At 36.8% G+C, this 22,024-nt stretch overlaps 1 protein-coding gene across 4 annotated transcripts in view; it reads right to left on the minus strand.

Moving 5' to 3' along the window:
• The window catches only part of LOC121382790 (protein transport protein Sec16A-like), a 73,439-nt gene that overhangs the window by 39,464 nt on the left and 11,951 nt on the right, over positions 1 to 22,024 (minus strand). For 3 of the 4 annotated variants that reach the window (XM_041512394.1, XM_041512395.1, XM_041512393.1), the window contains exons 3-13: positions 21,061 to 21,174; positions 19,677 to 19,815; positions 11,702 to 11,818; positions 9,232 to 9,398; positions 7,479 to 7,689; positions 5,331 to 5,469; positions 4,344 to 4,592; positions 3,129 to 3,226; positions 1,908 to 1,992; positions 1,432 to 1,549; positions 255 to 366 (exon numbers count right to left, since the gene is read on the minus strand). In XM_041512394.1, the coding sequence (XP_041368328.1) occupies positions 255 to 366; positions 1,432 to 1,549; positions 1,908 to 1,992; positions 3,129 to 3,226; positions 4,344 to 4,592; positions 5,331 to 5,469; positions 7,479 to 7,689; positions 9,232 to 9,398; positions 11,702 to 11,818; positions 19,677 to 19,815; positions 21,061 to 21,174 (1,549 nt within the window). The remainder of the gene's footprint in view (positions 1 to 254; positions 367 to 1,431; positions 1,550 to 1,907; positions 1,993 to 3,128; positions 3,227 to 4,343; positions 4,593 to 5,330; positions 5,470 to 7,478; positions 7,690 to 9,231; positions 9,399 to 11,701; positions 11,819 to 19,676; positions 19,816 to 21,060; positions 21,175 to 22,024) is intronic. The other variant, XM_041512396.1, reaches the window with a different exon arrangement.

A 22,024-nucleotide genomic window follows, 5' to 3' on the forward strand; every position in this document is an offset into this window, starting at 1 on the left:
TTGTTTTTAAAACTTGATTAGCAAAATTTCTAGTCAATTGAATATTGTTTAATGTTTAAAAATTGTGTAGCATTCTCTGAAAATTGCATAACAAATCGAGATGCGATATTCAACAAAATTTTCCCTGTTACTGTCAGAAACAATGACACTTGATATTTTAACATTTATTTCATAATACCAAAATAAAAATAAATAATATCCAAATATACTATATAGAAATTATTACTGGATGCAATATCAGGTTATGAGCTTACTTATGACTTGCTCCAATCAACACAAGCTTGGATGTTTTCTTGCTGAATGTCCCAAAACCTGTTTGGGCCATGATGTAGCAGAAATGACTGGCATGCAAACATCCCTTAGATGCTGAAAAAGCAACAAACCCACACCAACGTGGCTTTAAAGAAAAGCATTATTAGTTCAGCAGAATTTAAAATGAAGCTGGGATGTTCTACCTCAAATTAATTTCTCAATGGCAATTCTTTACATTAAACATATTGAGTAAAGTTTTTTGAAAAACCTGTGAGGACCTTGGGAGTCACGAGTCAAAGGTCATGTTGAACTGTATGATTATAAGGTTCACCTCTGTGTGTTTGACATATAAAATTGATTTGTGTATTCAAGACTTTTGAAAATTCCTTTGAATTAATTTTTTTATCTGCATCAGTAAGTGAAAATGTTACAATATTTTGGGGTCAAATTTGAAAGATCTGGAGTTCATTTCACAAAACACTGCAAGTTTATGTCTTGGACTAGCAGTTATACCGGTTATACATTTACATGTGTTTAACATCTATTTCACGAAGAAAATTACATCATTACAGAAAGTGGAGCATTTTATGGACAAAAGAAAATGAAATATGCGTATTTCTAACTAGATTTGTTGTGCTATAATATAATAATACGAATTGTGGTTTAGTCGTAGATTTACGTTTACATGCAAAACTAGGCTTATGATGTTTTGTGAAATTGTGCACTGTATCTCAAAGATTACATCAAGATGCAAGTCCACAATTTTGTTTCAGAGGTTTTGTACGGACTACTGTTCGTGAACTAAATTCTACTGAAATCTGTGAAAGTGCCTCCTGAAAGTAACCCATAACTGCCAGAGCAATAGCACCGTTTTAAGTCTATCTTTTCATTATATTTAATGAAGCGATAAATGTTGTGTTATGTAATGATAAAGTATACAGCTATAATCTATGTTGTTATTAAATTAAAACATCACATAAATTATATAATACTATTATTATTATTATGAAAGACTGAATATTATATAACATACCATTATTATGAAAGACTATTACAACATGGTATTCACCAAATTACAACTCCCCAGTAACCGTTTTATTACCACGGCCTCAGAATTATTTATTGTTAATCCAATCAATGTTCTGTCTGAGATTTGTTATTTAATGCTGCATGTCCTACCTAGTGTATCTCCAAGGATAGAGATACATTTCCGATCATGATCTGGCTTGGATGAGTGGTTTGACAGGATCATCGCAAGATGAGGTCTCCAGTCGCCCCACCTCTCATCGGATACACACTGAAATACATCAAAGATGACATAAATCTCTAAACAGAAGCCTAGGCTTCAATATTTCCGCAACGCTCTGAGACCACACACCTACAGACACACACACACCTACAGAGACATACACAAGCCTACACAGACACACACATATCTACACAGACACACATACCTACACATACATAGACACACCTACACCTACACCTACACATCTACACAGACATACCTACACAGACACACACACCTACACAGAAACGCACACCTACAGACATACCTACACAAACACCTACACAAACAAACACACCTATACATACATGCCTACACAGACACCTACACAGACAAACACATACACAAATGATCAAGCTGGTCTTACTGTGACAGCGGCCGGCTGACGTCCAGACATCAGCTGATAGAGAGTTTGCAGAGGATCGTTCATCTTCATAGCACTGTTCGCAAACCTACAGCAGAATATACCATTTACAATTAATGTACAGCAGAATACACCATTGACAATTAATGTACAGCAGAATACACCACTGACAATTAATGTACAGCAGAATATACCATTTACAATTAATGTACAGCAGAATACACCATTCACAATTAATGTACAGCAGAATACACCATTCACAATTAATGTACAGTAGAATATACCATTCACAATTTAGTCTTTGGCTAATAAAATATTCCTTAATTACCCATATTTTAATAATTTTAAGGAAATACTCTATATATCTGTAAATTGGCTCAACCAAAATTCATTCCAGTGTGAGTCCATTATCGAATTTGTTAAATCAAAATATAAAACAAGGAAGGAAGTAAATGGTTTATTTAATGACGCATTTAACACATTTTATTTACGGTTATATGGCATTGGACATATGGTTAAGAACCATACAGATATTGAGATAGGAAACCTGCTGTCGCCACTTCATGGGCTACTCTTTTCGATTAGCAGCAATGGATCTCAGACAGGATAGCACATACCATGGCCTTTGATGTATCAGTCATGGTGCACTGGCTGGAGCCACAAATAGCCCAATGGGCCCACTGATGGGGATCGATCCCAGACCGACTGCACATCAAGCGAGTGCTTTACCACTGGGCTAAGTCTTGCCCACAAATTTAAAACAAATAATATAAATAATGACATAACATACTGGTTTTATCCCATCGCTATGAATGGGCAACTTGTTGAGGCTTGCCATAATTGCCTTCGAATTGTCAAAAAACTTTTTTTAACAATTAGATCTCAAATGAGCATATTGTGCATGTTTATGACAATTCACAAACGATAGAGCCAACGGCTCTTCAAGCAATGGTAGCTAAAACCATTTTATAACATCATTCACTGATGCAAAACACAAACACAACCTCATGTTTAATACACTCAAATGTTTTGTGCTATAAATGGATATTGTCAAACATCTATAAAAATTGACGATTCATGTTACCATCTGTGAACAATTTTGATGCAAAACTGTTTTAAATTTCATACAGTAGGTATGTATGCGTGGATTTGCAATTTTTTAGAGCCATCTAAAACCCCCAATCAAATCGTATTTCAGCAGACTGAGAGAAAAAAAGAAGTTACCTGATCATAACATTAGCATGTGTCCTGGTGTCCATTTTGCTGGCTAGAAACAAGGCATGACCCCATAGGTGATTTTTCATGGCACACTCCAAAGCATCCTGAAATATAAAATGGTAATTGAATATAAAAAATTTCAAAACTGAAAACATGAAGAAAAAAATTAACGACACCACTGGAGCACAATGATTAATGAATCATCGGCTATTGGATGTCAAACATTTGCTAATTCTGACTCGTAGTCATCAGAGGAAACCCGCTACATTTTTCCTAATGCACCAAGGAATCTTGTATACACACTTTCCCACGGCCTTTGTTATATGTCGTGGTGCACTGGCTGGAACGAGAAACAGCCCAATAGGTCCACCGACGGGGATTGATCCTAGACCGACTGTGCATCAGGCAAATGTTTTACCACTGGGTTATGTCTCACCCCTCTAAAAACATGAAGCCTGTTGGCCTTGTCAGCTTTAATATTTTAATTTTTCTAGGATAACAAATAACTAAAGCAATACATTTCTCTACAGAGGCCAACATATTTTCGTATCGCCTAAATTCAAGAGCCACAACTCTGTCAAGAAAGCGTTTTCCACTAGGCTACGATGGTAATCGATTATAAAAAATTTCAAAACTGAAAACATGAAGCATGTTAGCATAGTCAGCTCTACTATTTTAATTTTTCTAGGATAACAAGCATTCTGAGAGTACTGCTAAAGCAATACATGTCTACAGAGCCCAAATTGTTTTGTATCTCCTAAATTCAAGGGCCATAACTCTGTAAAAAATGGATAAATAGCCATAAAAGTCACGATAAGGCTATACACAAAATTTCAGCTCAATATGTTGAGGCACTGCAAAAAAAGTCTGGAGAACTGTATGTGGAACAAACAGAAAGAGAGATGGACAGATGGAGGAAACCTATGTGATCTTCTACAACCACATAACTGAGATCACACCAACAAGTAAAGAGTTCAGGTGTAAAACACGATATATCCATTTTTAATTTTCAGTAAAAATAGGTTTTTTAATTGGCGTATATCGCGTTTTGATAAAAAAAACAGGTTTTATCCAATACAATTTCATAAGGATCAATCACGTTTTTGCAGCAAATCAGCGGGCCTACGATTAGCCCTTACTGACATACAATAATGGCTTTAACTAAAAACTAGAAAGAAAATGATTTATATTGCGTTTTGCGCCTGAACTCTTCAAGTGTACCTTTTTCCTTCCATAAAGCACCAGATTTCTGAAGCGGTCAGTTGCCTCCTCCAGCACAGTGGACCTGGTGACGAGAGATCGGTCAACTTCCAGTTTGTTTTTAGGAGTGCTTTCTTCATCATTGTCATCATCTGGCGTGTCCAGCTCATCCAAACTGCGGGAGATCTTCATCCCGATCATGCTGTACTCGTGTGTGGACGGCTCATGGTCCTCCAGCAGCAAGTCAGCTATATCAGTCCCTATCACAGTCTGAAAACAAAATAAAAACAATATCAGTCCCTATCACAGTCTGAAAACAAAATACCAATATCAGTCCCTATCACAGTCTGAAAACAAAATAAAAACAATATCAGTCCCTATCACAGTCTGAAAACAAAATACCAATATCAGTCCCTATCAGTCTGAAAACAAAATAAAAACAATATCAGTCACAGTCTGAAAACAAAATACCAATATCAGTCCCTAACAGTCTGAAAACAAAATAACAACAATATTGGTCCCTATCAGTCTGAAAACAAAATAACAACAATATCAGTCCCTACCACAGTCTGAAAACAAAATAATAACATTATCACTCCTTATCAGTTTGAAAACAAAATAACAATATCAGTCCCTATCAGTCTGAAAACAAAATAACAACATGTTAGTCTAAAACGAAATCCTAGCAAATCAGCAATATCAGTCCCTATCACACTCTCAAACAAAAACCAAAAATTAATTAACTGTCATATTTACTTACTACAATAATGTCACTAGTAACAAAAGTACTTCACCATCAAACTTAAGGCACAAAAAGACATTTTATCCTGCAACAATTGTTTTGTGTTAACCATCAAAATTGAGCAGTGAACAATAGTTTCCCTTTCTAACCATATTAGACTAAAAGTAATGCAATAATATAGCAGGCATGATCCATTTAAAAAATAAGATTATTAAATTATTTTCCTGTTTTTCTTGTGGTGTTAATGATGGAAATGTGGTTAGTACCCCGTTTTGCTTGATGAGACGTTCCAGTAGTTTCCACATCAGCTGGGCGGACTCCCTGTCTAACATGTTTATATCTTCTGCACACTGTTTGGACTTCTGTTGACAGTAGCATAACACATCGGTCTTGTGGGTGTCGGATCTGAAACACACACCAATAGGTCAAACTGATCAAGTTTTCAAGAATCCAATGAAAGCAAAGCAATATTCATTTACTATTTACTGCAACACATTTTGAACTCAATGTCTATTTGATTTTGTAAAATATTTTGACACATGACAGAGAGAGAGAGAGAGAGAGAGAGAGAGAGAGAGAGAGAGAGAGAGAGAGAGAGAGAGAGAGAGAGAGAGCGAGGGAGGGAGGGAGGGAGGGAGGGAGGGAGGGAGGGAGGAGAGAGAGAGAGAGAGAGAGAGAGAGAGAGAGAGAGAGAGAGAGAGAGAGAGAGAGAGAGAGAGAGAGAGAGAGAGAGAGAGAGAGAGAGAGAGAGAGAGAGAGAGAGAGAGAGAGAGACAGACAGACAGAGACAGACAGGGACAGAGACAACAGACAGAGACAGACATCAAGCAAAGAACCTTTCATATGCATGTTTCTATAGACAGTACAGTGTACACAATAACCTTTGATACACCAGTCAAGAGGCCCTAGATAGGAAGGGTAAAAACCAAAGATGCTAATGAACACAATCATTTGATAACAGTAAATATCACCATAGTGAACATCTTAAAACATTATAAAACAATGTTACAGGCTTGTGCCTGTATATAACACACAAATATAACACAAAAGCACCCATTAAAAATAAATGTGAACAGTTTCATGTTTCAAGAGTCACGTTTGAGTATGATGACCAATTTTTAACAATGAAAATAAGGCATGGCCAGTTTGGCAGTAAGATTCTGTGTAATTTTCAGGGCATTGGAGCATACGACACAGGGCAGTGTGGCAATTTGCTACATGACCACTGTCAAATTGGAACCTGACATAATCAGGGTTCTTACACTTAAAAAACCCCCATAAAATTCAAGGACATTTCCAAGACTTTTCCAGGACATCAATTGTTCAATCAATGAATGTTTATATAACAAATTGTTGTTTTAAATTTAAGACAGGTTATGAAGACAACAAAAGTAAAGATGTAAAAAAAAGTAACCACAAAATTTTTTGCCTAAATTTCCAGTAATGCTTTTTCGAGGACATTCCAGGACTAGATTTTAAAATCACAAAATTCAAAGACACATCAGGATTTCCAGGACGCGTACAAACCCTGATAATGTACACGTGATTAATGCACTGTGTGAGGGGGCCTGGGAATGTTTTTGGAGCCCTGTCACAATGTACACATGATACACGCACTGTGTGAGGGGGGCTGGGAATGTTTTTGGAGCCCTGTCAAAATGTACACATGATACACGCACTGTGTGAGGGGGCCTGGGAATGTTTTTGGAGCCCTGTCACAATGTACACATGATACACGCACTGTGTGAGGGGGGCTGGGAATGTTTTTGGAGCCCTGTCATAATGTACACATGATTCATGCAAAGTGTGAGGGGGGGCGGGGAATGTTTTTGGAGCCCTGTCATAATGTAACATGATTCACGCACTATGTGAGGGGGGCGGGGAATGTTTTTGGAGCCCTGTCATAATGTAACATGATACACGCACTGTATGAGGGGGGCGGGGAATGTTTTTGGAGCCCTGTCATAATGTAACATGATTCACACACTGTGTGAGGGCGTCAGGGAATGTTTCTGAAGCCCTGTCATAATGTAACATGATTCACGCACGGAGTGAGGGGGTCAGGGAATGTTTCTGAAGCCCTGTCATGTACACACGATTCACGCAAAGTGTGAGGGGGCGGGGAATGTTTTTGGAACCCTGTCATAATGTAACATGATTCACGCAAAGTGTGAGGGGGTCAGGGAATGTTTCTGAAGCCCTGTCATAATGTACACATGATTCACGCAAAGTGTGAGAGGGCGGGGAATGTTTTTGGAGCCCTGTCATAATGTACACATAATACACACACTGTGTGAGGGGACCGGGGAATGTTTTTGGAGCCCTGTCATAATGTAAACACGATTCACGCACTGTGTGAGGGGGCCTGGGAATGTTTTTGGAGCCCTGTCATAATGTACACATGATACACGCACTGTGTGAGGGGGCCGGGGAATGTCTTGAGATCATCTGCTTCTCTAGTGTCGGACAACACGAGGCCCAGCTCCTCAACCTGTACCAGCGCAGGCTGCCCATCGGCTGGCCGGTTTGGGAGGACCTTCACCAGCTGACCGTTCGGACCAAAACACGCCCTCACGTGCGGGATGCTGTACTTTGGTGGTGTCAACCTGCCGGTAGGCTTTTCAACTGCAAACAAAACAAATAACAAAAAGTTAAACTTTGTTTTGTTTAACACCACCACTGGAGCACTTTGTATTATTAATCATAGGCTATTGCATGTCAACCTAAGAGAGGAAGCCCGCTAGATTTATCCATTAATAGCAAGGGACCTTTTATATGCACCATCCCACAGAGGATAACAGTGTCCAATATTGCTGAAGAAAATTAAAATGTTTTCTAACAAATAACCTGTAACCCCTAAAATGGTAAGTTGACAGGGTTTGTAAATGATTATTCAATACTATTGATTAAGTACATTGTCCCATCTAAAATCACAGAATTAACCAATCATGTAGTTCCAAAGAAAAGAAAATTATCGCTTGGTTAATTATCTGGGCATTTATGTTGTTTTACAAGTCAGACTGATCAAAGCGAAGTGCCTTCCCTTAAATTACTGCGTTTGTTTACTCAGTGCATACAGCAGTAATAGGTGGTGACATCACTTCTATTTCAAGCCAAAGTACCAGAGGTGACGAAAAAGAAACAAAATGGCGTCCCCACAGTTAGTAGGAACAATCATGTTTGTTTTTTAATGAATTCCAAAATTACACGTTTTTCAATTGTTAAACTGTCAGCATGTGTATATGTAGGTTGTCCAGATATGTATCTTTCCAACACATAAGGCTCATATTTGACCCGATTGTCCCTTTAAGGGTCCATTCAAAATGATCAACATTCATGTGTAGAAAGAGTACTCCTGTTGGCTATTCCCTTGCACCTCCTATAAAGTATAATTTAAAAGTACTGATTTTGCACACATATTTTTTCAAATTTTCATTTTATTAAAAAAAATACACTATCATTAATCCTCTTTCCCCTTCCTCCCCTTCCCAGTTTGCAAAGGTATTCAAAAGTACCAATTTAAAAAGTGATTTGTCAAAATGGTAATCTAGAATGTTTGAAGACCATATATATATATATATTTATCATATAATAGCTAGCATATTAGTGTAGTTAAAGTATACAATATTTTTCAAATCACATATTTTCGGAATTTGATAACTTTGCAAATCAGATGTAAATTAATAGAGGTCATGGCACTAGGTTTATTGACAACTAAGCAAATGTACTACGGTGACACTCCTTAATTGACGTATGCATTCATAGTCATCAAACAAAAATATTTCAATAGCAACTTTACACTAGAAGCTGTCCAGTGTTAGAAAACAAACAACTTAAGAACTAGTTTATTTTTATGTAAGGATATCCAAAATGACGTCATTCAAATTTGACGTCATTTCCATTCAAAGCAACAACATGTCACATATTCTTAAGTACTTTGAATATTGAGTAATGGCTGACTGGAATTAAAGTTGTGTAAGTAGTTTACAAAAACACGCCGTGTGTTTCAGTATCATCAATATTATATATTAGGAATAAAAATATTGTATTATGCTTGCCAGAGGCACCCATAATAAAAATGTTTATTCATAATATATGATATTGACGATACCGAAACACATGAGGGTAATAACCTGTATATGTCACATTATCAGACGATGGTCTTACCTTGTTGATAGTAATCACCTTGGTAGTAGCTACCTTGACCGTAGTAAGAGTCATAGCCGTATGCGTAGTTGTCGTAGCCATAGGACCCGTAACCTTGCTGTGAACGTTCAGGTTCATTGTAACCATGGCGACTTGATGATCGAGAGTGATGGCCATAATAATCAGCACTACAATAAAAATAAATAATTACGGAATATATTTAAATGATAAGCTATAGCATATCAGACATTAGTAATCAATTTTTAATGTAATACATGCAGTTAATCATAATGTAATACAAAAGCAGAGATCAGAGCAATGCTTATACGATGAAACCCATCCAAATCGAACATGGGACCAAACAAAAAGTTTGGTTTTAAAGGATATCTGATTTGGAGAGATTCTTATCTATTTTCTACTGATATATAAAAGATACCATGTAAAACGTCAAGTTTTGGGGCAATTCTGATTTACTAAGGATTCAATTTTGAGGGATTTCCCTGAAGTAAAAAATATCAATAATACTTTGTACATGTATGTGTATGTGTCTAAAAACAATTATTCATATTGCATACTGATTAACATATTATTATATATTATTATTACATATTATTATATATCTTATATAACAACCAGGAAATGAAAACTGAACTAACTAAAGATGGTATAATAACTAACTGATATATGACCTAATTATAATAATTATAATAATGGTTATTAATCTTAGACATACCATTATAAATACTGCATGTTCTACAAGATACAGAGAAGCAGTCAGAGCTAGTTGTGACTTGATATTAACCACACATTGGAAAACTAGTCATGGCCTACTGCCTTGGTTTCGCATGCAGCACACGGTCACTGAAGAAGTGGCTTCCCATGCACATGCTTTTGTAATGAACAATATCAGGGCTTCCAGATTATGGTAGTCCACTCCCATGGCTAGTGATATTCAATGTTGGGCTAGTAAATAACTAATACTGCCATGCCCGACGGCTAGTGAAAAAAAAAACGTCAAATGTTGCAGCTGTCTATTTTGTAAATATAAATATCCCAACCCCCCCAATGTTAGTGTTTTAAGGTCTATCTCCCTCTTTAGGTGACATATTTGATTATTACTATTATTTAGTAAAATTGTATTAACTTAAAGTAGAGCTAGTGAATTTTTAATCATGGCTAGTATATTTTTAAAATCACTGATCCCATGGCTAGTGAATGTTATAAAAATTCTAGAAGCCTGCAATATAAATATATACATATGTACTTGTTTAGTCTTTTCTGAGTGAGTTTTACTTAGAAAAAAATATACTGTTGAATGTTATTATCATATGAATTTTTGTTTACTGACCACATTAAATACTTATTAGCTACTAGAATGTGCCAATAAGTGGAATCTTTCATACAAAATGAGACACACATTAGAAGACTTACTACAAATGTCCATGTCACATATTTCTAACAACTAATCGACATATATTCCATTAAGAATCCTAAAAATGCAATATGAAGCTGATAACCTCTCAACCAAATACAGAAGTTAAAAGAGTTAGTTTGTTTTTGTTTAACGACACCACTAGAGCACATTGATTTATTAATCATTGGCTATTGGATGTCAAACATTTGTTAATTTTGTCATATAGTATTAGAGAAGAAACCACTACACTTTTCCATTAGTTGCAAGAGATCTTTTATATGCACTATCCCTCAGACAGAATAGCACATAAATGTACCGTGCAGCCTTTGATATACGGTACCAGTCGTGGTGCACTGGATGGAATGAGAAATAGCCCAATGGGCCCACCGACCAAATATAGAACAGACCTCTCAACTGTAACTACAAACATCTTGCCATAATCTCTCAACAAATAAATCACTCAATCCAAATAAAACAATTGAAAAATAAATATATTTTTGTGCATTTGCTTTTCTTCAAAAAGAGAGAAAACAAATGATTTACGGAAGTGGATGTATCACAACAGAAGCAATTGAGATGTGACAAAACATTACGTGTTATTATACGGTAGTCTTAAACTGTCATACAAAATCACAAATCTACATGTCTAAAATATTATTAATGCCTAAAACAACCATAATGAATATTCTACTGAAATACATAAATGAGATTCTGCTGTTATTTACAATGTGAATATTTGCCAAGCTGTGATGGTGACTTGTGTTGGTGACTGTCATGGTGGTCAGTAGGTGGTGACGTTTGTAGTGCTCAGGAGCATTATCTAAATGGTATGTTCCAGACCAACCGTGCATCAAGCGAACACTTTACTACTGGGTTACGTCCCCCCCCAATGGTGAAATGTTAACAGACAGTAGATTGTTGTGTGTATATGAGTAACATGAGAGTTGATAAATAAAGTGACGGTCTTAGTACCCAGCCAACCAAATGCTTAAATGTGAAACAAGCAAAACGACAGTGTCATATATACCAACACCTACCTATTAATTATCTTGTTATTACAGGTGTTTGTTTTCTTACCTTTGTCTGCCAGTATCATCTAGAGCAGGGGTGTTTCCCCGAGACTGACTATGAACACTTGCTCTATCATAATCATCAGTAGATGGTGCCCCAAACTGAGAATAATAGTCACTCAATCTGTAATGTTAATGTGTTAAAAACCAGTCCATGCTCACAAGCATGCCAATCAGATGGATCTGTCAGCAAACTTGCAAGAAGCTAAATGCAGCATTATTAAGTACATAGCATGGTGAGGTAAAGTAATATCTTGTGCAGAGCATGTAATATAACCATTATCAGGGTTTTATCAGTCATGTTTCTAGTCTCGATAATTGGCACAATTTCCCACTATTTTCCAAAAGCTATGTCATTTAAAAAAAATTTAAATCCCAATTTCGAAGAAAAAATTCCCAATCTGAATGTGAATAATTCCCATTTTTATTATTATAGAAAGATATTTTTTGAAAATGATACATAACACTTGACAAACACTCCTTCCTTCCCCTATAATGTTTAGTAATAATGCTAAATCGAAATATTAATTTGAATAAATTACAAGTACATGACATGTATAGTATTATTCTTTTAAATTCTAAAATATCTTAATAGACATTTTTGAAATGAAACTGAGATTTCCCATATTTTGGTAAAACAATGCTTAAATTCCTAAAGTCAAAGCAAAGATGACAAGTCAAATTTGAGAAATAAAACCCTGATTATAGGATATTACTATCTAATACTAAATGCCATACATACTGTTTAGGTCACAAATATACAGATACCAGAACCATGTAACGTCACCTCTGAATCGGTGTTCAAGGTTAACTTTATAATAAAGTTATAAAAAAACTAGACAAAAATGTTTTGCCAAGTTGTAGTCAAATATCATTACATATTTTATCATTTCCAATAAAAGTTACAAATTGAATTTTATAAAAATTATTGAAAAGTTGTTTTTAGTTAAAAAGAAAAAGGTCCAAGACATTGGAAACATTATAATGACGTTACATATCATCCTTGTTTTCAGATACATTTTGGAATGTTTTACATAAGTATTTTGTAAGACGCTCTGCAGCTCTTACATGAAAGTGAAAGTAGGAATAACACTTTTTATTTGTTATTAAGATGTGCTGGGGTGTCGTTAAATATTCCTTCATTCGTTATTGGGAATACAAAGAATACAGTGAAACTAAATTTAAACCGTACAGCTTATAGTTCATAATTTTATTATACAGTCAACCTTTAACATTGGTATTCAAAGGAATGTTTGATGCAGATCATCAGTAACAGCAGGACAAAACATACAGTATATATGACAATTTTCAGTTTACTGGAATGAAAAATATAACAACTGCTGAATGACAAAACAATCTTCTCAAGATAATTTTAGTTAGTACTTTTAGCAAAATGTTTTTTTTTTTTAAAATGGTCAAAGACTGTATGTTTTCATCAAGCTAGGGACAGGATTGCATATAAAGCTTGTTTGGGTAAATGTGAAAGGTATTTTCTGTAAAAAAAAACCCCAACAACCCCCAAATCTACTAAAATATAGGAATCTCAATAGAATACTGCAAAATTAAATATTATATAAATATGTAACATACATATGTGTATAAAAAAACATATGCCACGGTTACTGAATATCAGTCACAATATTTAATGATTATTGTTTAACGACACCACTAGAGCATGCTGATTTATTAATCATCAGCTACTGAATATCAAACATTTGCTAATTCTGACAGTCTTATAAAAGAAACCTGCTACATTTTTTTTTCTATTTGTAGCAAGGGATCTTTTATATGCACCACCCCACAGGATAGCACATACCACAACCTTTGATATACCAGTCATGGTGCACTGGCTGGAAGGAGAGATAGACAAATGTGAGCACAAATGGAGATCGATCCTAGACCAACCATGCATCATGTGTGCGCCTTACCACTGGGCTACATCCTGCCCCTATACAGAATTAATAAACACCTGTAGTAGTTGCAACAAAAACATCATGTGTGCGCCTTACCACTGGGCTACGTCCTGCCCCTATACAGAATTAAACACCTGTAGTAGTTGCAACAAAAACATCATGTGTGCGCCTTACCACTGGGCTACGTCCTGCCCCTATACAGAATTAATAAACACCTGTAGTAGTTGCAACAAAAACATCATGTGTGCGCCTTACCACTGGGCTACATCCTGCCCCTATACAGAATTAATAAACACCTGTAGTAGTTGCAACAAAAACATCATGTGTGCGCCTTACCACTGGGCTACGTCCTGCCCCTATACAGAATTAATAAACACCTGTAGTAGTTGCAACAAAAACATCATGTGTGCGCCTTACCACTGGGCTACATCCTGCCCCTATACAGAATTAATAAACACCTGTAGTAGTTGCAACAAAAACATCATGTGTGCGCCTTACCACTGGGCTACGTCCTGCCCCTATACAGAATTAATAAACACCTGTAGTAGTTGCAACAAAAACATCATGTGTGCGCCTTACCACTGGGCTACGTCCTGCCCCTATACAGAATAATAAACACCTGTAGTAGTTGCAACAAAAACATCATGTGTGCGCCTTACCACTGGGCTACATCCTGCCCCTATACAGAATTAATAAACACCTGTAGTAGTTGCAACAAAAACATCATGTGTGCGCCTTACCACTGGGCTACGTCCTGCCCCTATACAGAATTAATAAACACCTGTAGTAGTTGCAACAAAAACATCATGTGTGCGCCTTACCACTGGGCTACATCCTGCCCCTATACAGAATTAATAAACACCTGTAGTAGTTGCAACAAAAACATCATGTGTGCGCCTTACCACTGGGCTACATCCTGCCCCTATACAGCCTTAATTAAACACCTGTAGTAGTTGCAACAAAAACATCATGTGTGCGCCTTACCACTGGGCTACGTCCTGCCCCTATACAGAATTAATAAACACCTGTAGTAGTTGCAACAAAAACATCATGTGTGCTTACCCTTACCACTGGGCTACATCCTGCCCCTATACAGAATTTAAACACCTGTAGTAGTTGCAACAAAAACATCATGTGTGCGCCTTACCACTGGGCTACATCCTGCCCCTATACAGAATTAATAAACACCTGTAGTAGTTGCAACAAAAACATCATGTGTGCGCCTTACAAAAACATCATGTGTGCGCCTTACCACTGGGCTACATCCTGCCCCTATACAGAATTAATAAACACCTGTAGTAGTTGCAACAAAAACATCATGTGTGCGCCTTACCACTGGGCTACATCCTGCCCCTATACAGAATTAATAAACACCTGTAGTAGTTGCAACAAAAACATCATGTGTGCGCCTTACCACTGGGCTACATCCTGCCCCTATACAGAATTAAACACCTGTAGTAGTTGCAACAAAAACATCATGTGTGCGCCTTACCACTGGGCTACATCCTGCCCCTATACAGAATTAATAAACACCTGTAGTAGTTGCAACAAAAACATCATGTGTGCGCCTTACCACTGGGCTACGTCCTGCCCCTATACAGAATTAATAAACACCTGTAGTAGTTGCAACAAAAACATCATGTGTGCGCCTTACCACTGGGCTACATCCTGCCCCTATACAGAATTAAACACCTGTAGTAGTTGCAACAAAAACATCATGTGTGCGCCTTACCACTGGGCTACATCCTGCCCCTATACAGAATTAATAAACACCTGTAGTAGTTGCAACAAAAACATCATGTGTGCGCCTTACCACTGGGCTACGTCCTGCCCCTATACAGAATTAATAAACACCTGTAGTAGTTGCAACAAAAACATCATGTGTGCGCCTTACCACTGGGCTACATCCTGCCCCTATACAGAATTAAACACCTGTAGTAGTTGCAACAAAAACATCATGTGTGCGCCTTACCACTGGGCTACATCCTGCCCCTATACAGAATTAATAAACACCTGTAGTAGTTGCAACAAAAACATCATGTGTGCGCCTTACCACTGGGCTACGTCCTGCCCCTATACAGAATTAATAAACACCTGTAGTAGTTGCAACAAAAACATCATGTGTGCGCCTTACCACTGGGCTACATCCTGCCCCTATACAGAATTAAACACCTGTAGTAGTTGCAACAAAAACATCATGTGTGCGCCTTACCACTGGGCTACATCCTGCCCCTATACAGAATTAATAAACACCTGTAGTAGTTGCAACAAAAACATCATGTGTGCGCCTTACCACTGGGCTACATCCTGCCCCTATACAGAATTAATAAACACCTGTAGTAGTTGCAACAAAAACATCATGTGTGCGCCTTACCACTGGGCTACATCCTGCCCCTATACAGAATTAATAAACACCTGTAGTAGTTGCAACAAAAACATCATGTGTGCGCCTTACCACTGGGCTACATCCTGCCCCTATACAGAATTTAAACACCTGTAGTAGTTGCAACAAAAACATCATGTGTGCGCCTTACCACTGGGCTACGTCCTGCCCCTATACAGAATTAATAAACACCTGTAGTAGTTGCAACAAAAACATCATGTGTGCGCCTTACCACTGGGCTACATCCTGCCCCTATACAGAATTAAACACCTGTAGTAGTTGCAACAAAAACATCATGTGTGCGCCTTACCACTGGGCTACATCCTGCCCCTATACAGAATTAAACACCTGTAGTAGTTGCAACAAAAACATCATGTGTGCGCCTTACCACTGGGCTACATCCTGCCCCTATACAGAATAAACACCTGTAATTGCAACAAAAACATCATGTGTGCGCCTTACCACTGGGCTACGTCCTGCCCCTATACAGAATTAAACACCTGTAGTAGTTGCAACAAAAACATCATGTGTGCGCCTTACCACTGGGCTACGTCCTGCCCCTATACAGAATTAAACACCTGTAGTAGTTGCAACAAAAACATCATGTGTGCGCCTTACCACTGGGCTACATCCTGCCCCTATACAGAATTAATAAACACCTGTAGTAGTTGCAACAAAAACATCATGTGTGCGCCTTACCACTGGGCTACATCCTGCCCCTATACAGAATTAATAAACACCTGTAGTAGTTGCAACAAAAACATCATGTGTGCACCTTACCACTGGGCTACGTCCTGCCCCTATACAGAATTTAAACACCTGTAGTAGTTGCAACAAAAACATCATGTGTGCGCCTTACCACTGGGCTACATCCTGGCTACGTCCTGCCCCTATACAGAATTAAACACCTGTAGTAGTTGCAACAAAAACATCATGTGTGCGCCTTACCACTGGGCTACATCCTGCCCCTATACAGAATTAAACACCTGTAGTAGTTGTAACAAAAACATCATGTGTGCGCCTTACCACTGGGCTACGTCCTGCCCCTATACAGAATTAATAAACACCTGTAGTAGTTGCAACAAAAACATCATGTGTGCGCCTTACCACTGGGCTACATCCTGCCCCTATACAGAATTAATAAACACCTGTAGTAGTTGCAACAAAAACATCATGTGTGCGCCTTACCACTGGGCTACGTCCTGCCCCTATACAGAATTAATAAACACCTGTAGTAGTTGCAACAAAAACATCATGTGTGCGCCTTACCACTGGGCTACACGTCCTGCCCCTATACAGAATTAAACACCTGTAGTAGTTGCAACAAAAACATCATGTGTTCATTACCACTAGGAAAATGCCCCTATACAGAAAATGAAGGTAGTACTGCAACAGATACATCATGTGTGCGCCTTACCACTGGGCAACGTCCTGCCCCTATACAGAATTATACACCTGTAGTAGTTGCAACAAAAACATCATGTGTGCACCTTACCACTGGGCTACTTTTAGCTTTATACTATCTGTATCTGATACAATCATTAAATTATATGATTACATATTTAAAACATCCTGAAATGACACTAGAACACATTAATGTATTGCTCTTAATTAATCTTTGGCAATTAAAAACAAGTTTGTTTTGTTTAACAACACCACTAGAGCACGTTGATTTATTAACCATTGGCTATTGAATGTCAAACATTTGGTAATTCCGATGTATATAGTCTTGCTACATTTTCCCATTAGCAGCAAGAAATCTTTTACATTTATTTTCCCTCAGACAAGAGCACATACTATGGCCATTAATATACCAGTTATAGGGGACTGGTTGGGTCAGGAAAAAACAACTAATTTTAAGCTAAAAAGAAAATTTACTTCTTATGAGTTAAAACTGAAAATATTTTCACAGGTATTTCAGATTGTTGAGTTTGTCGTCTTGAAAATGTTTTATCTTGCTCATCTACACTACAGACTAGATGAAGAAACAGAAGATTCATCAAGTCGTATCAACTTCTTGTAAATATACATTAAGGCTCTAATGGAATTAAATACTAAAAAATATGTAATTTAGCATAGTCGGAAAAAAGATGTCAAAGAAATAGAACATGTTTAAATGCACTAACACAAAAAACAAAATGCATGCATATCAAAATATAGCGGAACAAGATGGTCATTTAAATATTGAATAATTTTTAGAAAAAAAGAGCCAATTCTGCTAATTAAAACAAACACACTGCTAAAGTTAAATAATTATTACATAATTTGCTATAATGTAGTATTATCAATACATTACTCTGCCAAAAATGGGAATATCTCCATAAAATTCAAACTTGATTTGTAACAGTACATGTACATGATAAAGATATACACAAAATTTTAACTCAATATCTTGAGGCATTGTGAAAAAAACCCATCTGGAAAACAAAGTGTCATATCTTCTATGTTTAAGGGTCATAACTCTGTCAAAAATGAGTAAATTGCCATAAAAGTTAAACTTGATCTGTAACAGTATATGATAAAACTACACACAATTTCTCAAGGCATTATGAAAAAAAAACAACGTCTGGAAAATCATAAGTGGGACAGATGGACCGACCTGAAACCTATAGTCCCCTCCAGTTGTACTGGTAGGGGACTAATAACAATAATAATAATAATTATGATACTTTAGTTATCTATAGCAATACATATTGAAGCACGTTTAACTCCATTTGTCATGGTAATCATACTATATGTATACATTTAACTTATTTCTCGTTTTAATCTTTTTAATATCAAAAAGGAACATGCAGAATGTATGAGAAAAAATCTTTTCAAAAAGCCAATCATCCACACGTGATGATGACACACAATGCAATAACATTCAACTGGCTCACAAAATTCAGCTCATCCAAGAACAACTACTGTAGGCAGCTTATATAATAGAAAACATGTCAGAAGCAAAAGCTTCCAATACCTAGTGTCATCATTCTTCATCAATCAGTACAGACATACTGCAATCACCACTGTTGTACAATTTAATGTTTGTAATTAGGAGAGGGCCTCTTAATTGAATAACTTGTATCCAATTCTATTGTAGATCTATATAAATTATGCAGGATCGAACCACCTCGGTGGATCCATTCAACTGATTGTTTTTTCTCTCGTTCCAACCAGTGCACCACAACTGGTCAAAGGCTGTGATATGTGCTTTCCTGTCTGTGAGAAAGTGCATATAGCAAATCCCTTGCTGCATTAAGAAAAATGTAGTCAATTTCCTCTGATAACTATGTGTCGTTAAACAAAACAAACAAACAAAATATATAAAAATATAAATTATATGTAATAAAATATGACTAAAAAAAAAAAAGTTTATTTTAAAAACACCACTATTTAGAGTATGTTGATTAAATAATCATCACCTAGCAGATGTCAAGACATTTGATAATTCTGACCTGTAATATCTTTTCATTAACAGCAAGGGACTTTTTATATATAAACAGATAGGACAGCACATACCATGGCCCTTGATATACAAGTCATAAGGCACTACTTCGGATGGATAGAAAAACAACAATGGGTCTTCTGAAGAGATTCGATCTTAATAACCCAAGCACCTTAGTGCTTAGGCAAATGTTTTACTGACTGAGGTAAATCCCCTTGCAATAAGTAGCAATGCTGGCCCATTATCGTTGATGACAAACCTGGGATCATAGGCCTGTCCGTATCTAGCGTAGCCGAGCTCATCGTAGTATGCAGAATTATAGCGGGCATCGTGCTGCTGGTAGTACCGGTAGTATGCATCATGGTCTTCATGTCTTTGGCCATGGTAGTTGTAGTAGCCTGGCAGAAAACAAATGCGCACACTTTTTTTTATCTATATAGACTGATCCTTGCATGGTCATATGTGTATAAAAGTTATATGAAACAACTCAAGATTCACTTTCCCCCAAAAAGACATATATAAAAAATACTCCAATCAGTGTTTCTGCCAGAAAGACATTTTTGGGTATGGCCAGAGCTTCTAGAATTTTTACAAAATCCACTAGCCATGGGATCAGTGATTTAAAAAATGTACTAGCCATGATTAAAAATTCACTAGCCCTACTTTACTTAATACAATTTTACTAATAGTAATAATCGGATATGTTACCTAAAGAGGAAGATTAAAAACACTAAGATTGAGGGGTAGGGGCAGGATATTCATATTTACCAAATAGACGTAAATGCAGCATTTAACAACTTTTTTTTCACTAGCTATTGGGCAGGCCTATAGTAATTTACTAGCCCAACATTGAATATCACTAGCCATGGGAGTAGGGCTACCATAATCTAAAAGCCCTGATATGGCGCTATGGAACTGAATACAGTATTGGGGGTGGGGGGTGGGGTGGGGTGGGGTGGGGGGGGGGGGTCTCCGCCAGAAAGAAAATGGCTTAAGTTTAGGGTTAGGGTTAAACAAATCATACAGCAATCAGAGTAATTAATTTTGTTAAAAGGTTAACTTCAAAAAAATCTTCTAAAACATGTGGGTACGACACCATAATACACTTTTTACCCTCTGGCAGAAACCCTGCTAATATGAATAAATTTTAAATGACAATAAAGTAAAATATGTCAGTTGTTCTGATGGCTACTGCAGACAAATGTATATGTAGTAATGACTACATGATCACAACCTTCGGTATAATAGTGTAAGACTGGAATTGTAACAAAAAACCCCAAAAAACTGTGCAAACCTTTCTGTGTTAAGAATTGCTAAATCATTTTTATAATAAACATGTGGTTGTTATCATCAATAAAGAATACACATGTAAGCTTAACTAATGAACAAGACTAGAAAACCCACCTAAAACCCCCACCTGAAATCAGTTATTAGTACCAGGGCTAGTTCTGGCATTTACCAAATTCACCAGTTGTGAATTTTAAAACCACTTGGCAAATTTTATTTTAATTTGGTAAAATAATTTCATGTAATTATTGACATTTTGTTACAAAATAACTGGGCTTCTGCTATTTACGAAGTTTAATCCATAATTTGTCGAAAATTAATGTTGTGCTTACCCAGAGCTATCCCTGAGTACATACCTCGATATCTATCCCACTGTTTGTACTGGTCACGGCTGTAGTCAGCATGCATCTGCGTCTGGTTGCCGTCATCCACTGAAGTGGATGAGGGTCTGGAGGCGGGCCGATTCTGATCTGTCAAACAACATCAGTAACACCTGTTTTATCATATAGTACTACCTACATCAGTAACACTTGTTTCATCATGTAGTACTACCTACATCAGTAACACGTGTTTCATCATGTAGTGATACCTACATCAGTAACACTTGTTTCATCATGTAGTACTACCTACATCAGTAACACATGTTTCATCATGTAGTGATACCTACATCAGTAACTCTTGTTTTATCATGTAATGATACCTACATCAGTAACTCTTGTTTTATCATGTAGTATTACGTACATCAGTAACACTTGTTTCATCATGTAGTGATACCTACATCAGTAACACTTGTTTCATCATGTAGTGATACCTACATCAGTAACACCTGTTTCATCATGTAGTACTACCTACAACAGTAACACCTGTTTCATCATGTAGTGATACCTACATCAGTAACACTTGTTTCATCATGTAGTGATACCTACATCAGTAATACTTGTTTCATCATGTAGTACTACCTACATCAGTAACACCTGTTTCATCATGTAGTGATATCTACATCAGTGACACTTGTTTCATCATGTAGTACTACCTACATCAGTAACACCTGTTTCATCATGTAGTGATACCTACATCAGTGACACTTGTTTCATCATGTAATATTACCTATTTAAGTTAGACCAGGACTCACATTGGAACTAGTTTTAGTTTAGCCAATTTTTAGATATGGAGAATATTTCCTAAAAACATTTTTTTATTAAAATGTGGTTAATTTACGGATAATTTTATTATCCAAAGACTACGGGCGGAATTTACAAAGCCTGTTTATGTCTTACACGCGTGTAACTACGTACATTTAAATTGCTTAAACACATGCGT

The sequence above is a fragment of the Gigantopelta aegis genome, chromosome 10, assembly GCF_016097555.1.
Source record: "Gigantopelta aegis isolate Gae_Host chromosome 10, Gae_host_genome, whole genome shotgun sequence".
Classification (NCBI taxonomy): Eukaryota; Metazoa; Mollusca; class Gastropoda; order Neomphalida; family Peltospiridae; genus Gigantopelta; species Gigantopelta aegis.